The 5,000-nt window shown below is 39.2% G+C and overlaps 1 protein-coding gene across 1 annotated transcript in view; it reads left to right on the plus strand.

The window, feature by feature from the left end:
• The first annotated feature begins 198 nt into the window (after positions 1 to 198).
• Positions 199 to 5,000, plus strand: part of LOC138978081 (heparanase-like) — a 10,678-nt gene continuing 5,876 nt past the window's right edge. Inside the window, exons 1-4 of the mRNA XM_070350707.1 lie at positions 199 to 269; positions 2,262 to 2,513; positions 3,472 to 3,569; positions 4,367 to 4,543. Of these exons, the coding sequence (XP_070206808.1) occupies positions 205 to 269; positions 2,262 to 2,513; positions 3,472 to 3,569; positions 4,367 to 4,543 (592 nt within the window). The 5' untranslated portion in view covers positions 199 to 204. The remainder of the gene's footprint in view (positions 270 to 2,261; positions 2,514 to 3,471; positions 3,570 to 4,366; positions 4,544 to 5,000) is intronic.

Here is a 5,000-nt window from a genome sequence, read left to right on the forward strand (position 1 = left end):
GTGAATTGATAAACTATACATTAAGCAGATAAGCAGTCGATTTTTGGTTTGTGCCCATGTTTAAATCTTTCTCAACAAGCATGTACCTTTTCATTCCAGACAAGATTTTAACTCAAGATTGTAAACTGCCCTTGACCCACTATCATATATAAATGCATATCGGTTCACCTTTTTTCAATGTATACAAATGTACTTATTCTTATCATGTTCATGACACTTCACTTGGAAAAACAAGAACACACCAGAAACAATAAGCTACTAGCTGCCGAGTAAGTTTATGTTTGAAACTTTTATTTTTGTCTTCAAATGTATGTTTCTCCAAGTCCAAGCATGATTAATTCAACCTTTTAATAAATTATTTGCTTTTAAGTTTACTTTTATCCGTTTTAAGCTGTTTTCTGATTATCCGTGCACAGGTTTCCTACTTTGATAAACGAATTTGCAACCGATAGACAGCTTAAAATTTAATCAATATTATAAAAAATAAAGAATAGTTACTTTATTCAGTAAACGTTTTATCATCAACACACCTTAAGGGCTTGGGAGCAAAACATGAACTTATTTTAATCTGAATGTTTTGTTTTGTAAACGACTAGACGCTCTTCAAGTTATAACCATTATCGTGTTGTTTTCTCTCTTCTTTATTTCATAATGTCCTCCAGCTTGGTGGACTCTTTTTACCAGGTTGTGAGTCCACCCGGAAGAGCTAAAAGCCATGTCCCACCCCCGTGTCACCACAATGGCACGTAAAAGCTAGACCTCAGTCATTCTGCCATAAGTGCTGATGGCTGATAGGATACCACCTAAACATGCATACACTTCTGTATCTCGTCAAAATCCATGGGGGCGTAAAACTCGAATCATATAACCCATACCTTGTCCTTTCTCTCTTTACATTTAGTTAAGTTTTGACTAAATGTTTTAACATAGAGGGGGAATCGAGACGAGGGTCGTGGTGTATGTATGTGTGTGTGTGTGTGTGTGTGTGTGTGTGTGTGTGTATGTGTGTGTGTGTGTGTGTGTACCCATTTTTCCACAGGTTTGGTTGCCTAAATCACCATAAGGCAACCATCCACACGTGGATGGCAACCTAAACTCTGGATGGCAACCTAATTGTGTGGATGGTCGCTTTATTTAACACCGTTAAATTGACTTTTTTGACGGAAAGAATGTCATAACAATGTTCAAAATGACATTCTTTCCGTCCTCTGTGGATGGTCGCTTCATTTAACACCGTTAAATTGACTTTTTTGACGGAAAGAATGTCATAACAATGTTCAAAATGACATTCTTTCCGTCCTCTATAGGCGACGAAATAGGTCAAATTTTGTGCATTTTTTAGAGCAAAATTCTTCGATGCCGGACCGAGTACTGCACCCAGTGCTGTTGTAGTGCAAGTGCACTAGAAAGGCACTGCACCCAGTGCCGCCTCTTAGGTAACCATCCACACTTTAGGTGTGTGTGTTTGTGTGTGTGTGTGTGTGTGTGTGTGTGTGTGTGTGTGTGTAGAGCGATTCAGAGTAAACTACTGGACCGATCTGTATGAAATTTGACATGAGAGTTCCTGGGTATGATATCCCCAGATTTTTTTTCATTTTTTTGATAAATGTCTTTGATGACGTCATATCCGGCTTTTTGTAAAAGTTGAGGCGGCACTGTCACACCCTCATTTTTCAATCAAATTTATTTAAATTTGTGTAAAGTAATCTTCGACGAAGGCCGAACTTTGGCATTGAATTTCAGCTTGGTGGCTTAAAAATTAATTATGAATTTGGTCATTAAATTTCTGAAAATTGTAAATATTTTTTTTAATATAAAACGATCCAAAATTACGTTCATCTTATTCTTCATCATTTTCTGATTCCAAAAACATATAAATATGTTATATTCGGATTAAAAACAAGCTCTGAAAATTAAAAGTATAAAATTTATGATCAAAATAAAATTTCCGAAATCGATTTAAAAACAATTTAATCTTATTCCTTGTCGGTTCCTGATTCCAAAAACATATAAAAATGATATGTTTGGGTTAAAAACACGCTCAGAAAGTTAAAACGAAGAGAGGTACAGAAAAGCGTGGTATGCAGCACAGCGAAACCACTACCGCGCTAAACAGGCTCGTCAGTTTCCCTGCGTTTTGCACGAGCGGCGGACTATGGTCATTGTGAAAAAATGCAGTGCAGTTTCATTCTGTGTGTTCCACAGCTTGACTAAATGTAGTAATTTCGCCTTAAGCGACTTGTTTTCCCTGCATTCGACAGTGTACTTGCCAACAGCATGTCGCAGACCTTCATCACTCTCTGGCTGCTCTTCGTCGTCAACACAACCCCAGGTGAACAGCATGACAGAGCGATTCGTGTCGACAGTCATCCGCTACATAACACTCCATTGAAGGACGCGCCAGTGGTAGTGACTGTCAACCTTCAGCAGTCGCTCAACACCATCACTGACCACTTCATCGGACACTCCCTCGGGTTTCCTAACTACGGTGTCCACCTGGCTGCCTACCTTGAGTATTGGATGCTTTTGGACAATTGTCTAACTCACTAATCTGTCTATTTATGTCAGTATCAAAAAACAAGAAAGGTGAGTTGTTGCAACGTTTGTTATTGACAAAACAATACACCCACACATTCGTGAGGCATGAATAAAAACACACACACACACACACACACACACACACACACACACACACACACACACACACACACACACACACACACACACTCACACACAACACATATACGTAATGTGACTGCATGTAACGTATTGTTTTGTCAATAAAAAACGTTCCAACAACTTACCTTTCTTGGTTTTTGTTTCTGAATTTTGGAACGTTGGCAGTCTCTTTCTTTTGGATTTATTTATGTCAGTGTGTCTGTCTCTTATTCCACTCCATTATTTCTGTATTTTTCTCTCCTTTGTTGTCGATTCTACGTCTCTATTTACACCCCCGGTATAGGGGTGTGTATAGGTTTCGGTCGATGTGTTTGTTTGTTTGTTTGTTTGTTTGTGTGTTTGTGTTCGCATATAGATCTCAAGAATGAACGGACCGATCGTCACCAAACTTGGTGAACAGGTTCTATACATTCCTGAGACGGTCCTTACAAAAATTGGGACCAGTCAAACACACGGTTAGGGAGTTATTGGTGGATTAAGATTCTACAAGGACTTATAGAGAAACATATTCATGGTCAAAGGGAAATAACCTTCTCAGTTGGTGGCAGTGAGAATGGGTGCAGTGAGAATGGTTATTTCCCTTTGACCAACGGGGGTGTTTTTCCTACCTCGAAGGAATTTCTTGTTTTACTCGTATAAATTTATGTTCTATTTTTAAGTTACTTTACTTATCTATTCCTTATCTTTTTTGTGTGGTTTTTTTGTTTCTGGGGGCGATGGCTCAAATTCATCTTTATCTTTATCCATCCACTTACTAAAGACTAAGAATCCCTTTTATTCTCACTGTTGCAGATCCAGGAAATTGATAACCATAGCACGTGCATTATCACCAATGTGGGTTCGTATGGCTGGGAATTTTGTGTCCGGACCTCCCTACAAAATGTCGAGAGGTAAAGTGATTCGTGTCAAGCATTTGTTGGCTTTTTAGAAAATAAGATTTGGATGGGGTGTTTGGCTGTTGTTACTTCACAATGGTTTGCAGTTTGGATATATGTATCACTCATATCTCAATGATCAAATAAGCGAAGGGCAGTAAGCTCTACAAATGCATACGACATGTGTAATGGAGTAAGCGAGGGTCGTTATACGGAAACAATCTCCTGGCACCTGAGAGAATAACAAGCATTGAAATGAACAAGCGACTTTCATCCTCAAAATATTAGTTAATCATATCTCAATGATTTGAACATCCTGGTGCCTCTCTGTCTCTCTCTCTCTGCCTCTCTGCATCTCTTTCTCTCTCTCTCTCTCTCTCTCTCTCTCTCTCTCTCTCTCTCTCTCTCTCTCTCTCTCTCTCTCTCTCTCTTTCTCTCTCTCTCTCTTTCTCTCTCTCTCTCTCTCTCTCTCTCTCTCTCTCTGTTTGTCTGTCTGTCTGTCAGTCTGTTTGTCTGTCTTTCTCTCTCTCTTTCTCTTGTTCGTGTTTTACATGGAATCAGGACTTTACTAGGGGCTTCGAATTTGTCATGTGAATTGGTTCTCTTTTCTTCTTCTTCTGCCATAAGCATTTGTTTCTCAAAGCGTGAGGCACGAATAAAAATCCACTTGCCCTTGTTACTGGCAAGAAAAGAAATTATGTTATGATAGTGTAAATAATAATGATAATTACAAGGGTATTTATATGGCGCAAATCCTAACATAATAAATTATAAAAACAATATAAGTAATGATTTCGTATTCACTATATCAGGTCCGTTGTGGGACAAGATGAACCATTTCTTCAAGACTGTTGGTTGGGACCAGATCCATGTGCTGGATGATGACGTGCATGGCAATAACGGCTCCTGGAGTCCAGACAAAGCTCGTGTGCTGGTGCAGTATTCAGCTGCCAGGAACTACTCCATTGCTGGATTTGAGTTGGGAAACGGTGAGATATGAGCATTTATAGCATTTTTACTGATCACATGACAAACCAGCTGTTGTCATTGGTCAACTAGGAACTGTATAATTATATCAATTGATATCGCGCAGGATATGATTTCAGCTTTCTCGACATTGGGACTGATAAATCTGGATATCACAGTCAAATCGAACGATAACTAGGGTGTAATTCTTGGTAATCTGCAGAGTTAATACTGACGATTTACGAATTTTGGTAGCTGAACGACTGAAGTCAGAGTTCTTACACGATTCGGATCTAATAATAAGGGGAATTAAGCGATCTAAATGGGGGAAAACAGAGAGTTAGAGCTATGGGGACCCTGGTTGGGTTTCAACATCCATAAAGCCTGTATGGCTATCCAGAATGGGAACCGGGAAACTCACAGAACAAGAAGCAGTAACACGGATAAAATGACCCTCCACCACGGAATGAGTCGCATGTC

Source organism: Littorina saxatilis, linkage group LG10 (genome assembly GCF_037325665.1).
Source record: "Littorina saxatilis isolate snail1 linkage group LG10, US_GU_Lsax_2.0, whole genome shotgun sequence".
Classification (NCBI taxonomy): Eukaryota; Metazoa; Mollusca; class Gastropoda; order Littorinimorpha; family Littorinidae; genus Littorina; species Littorina saxatilis.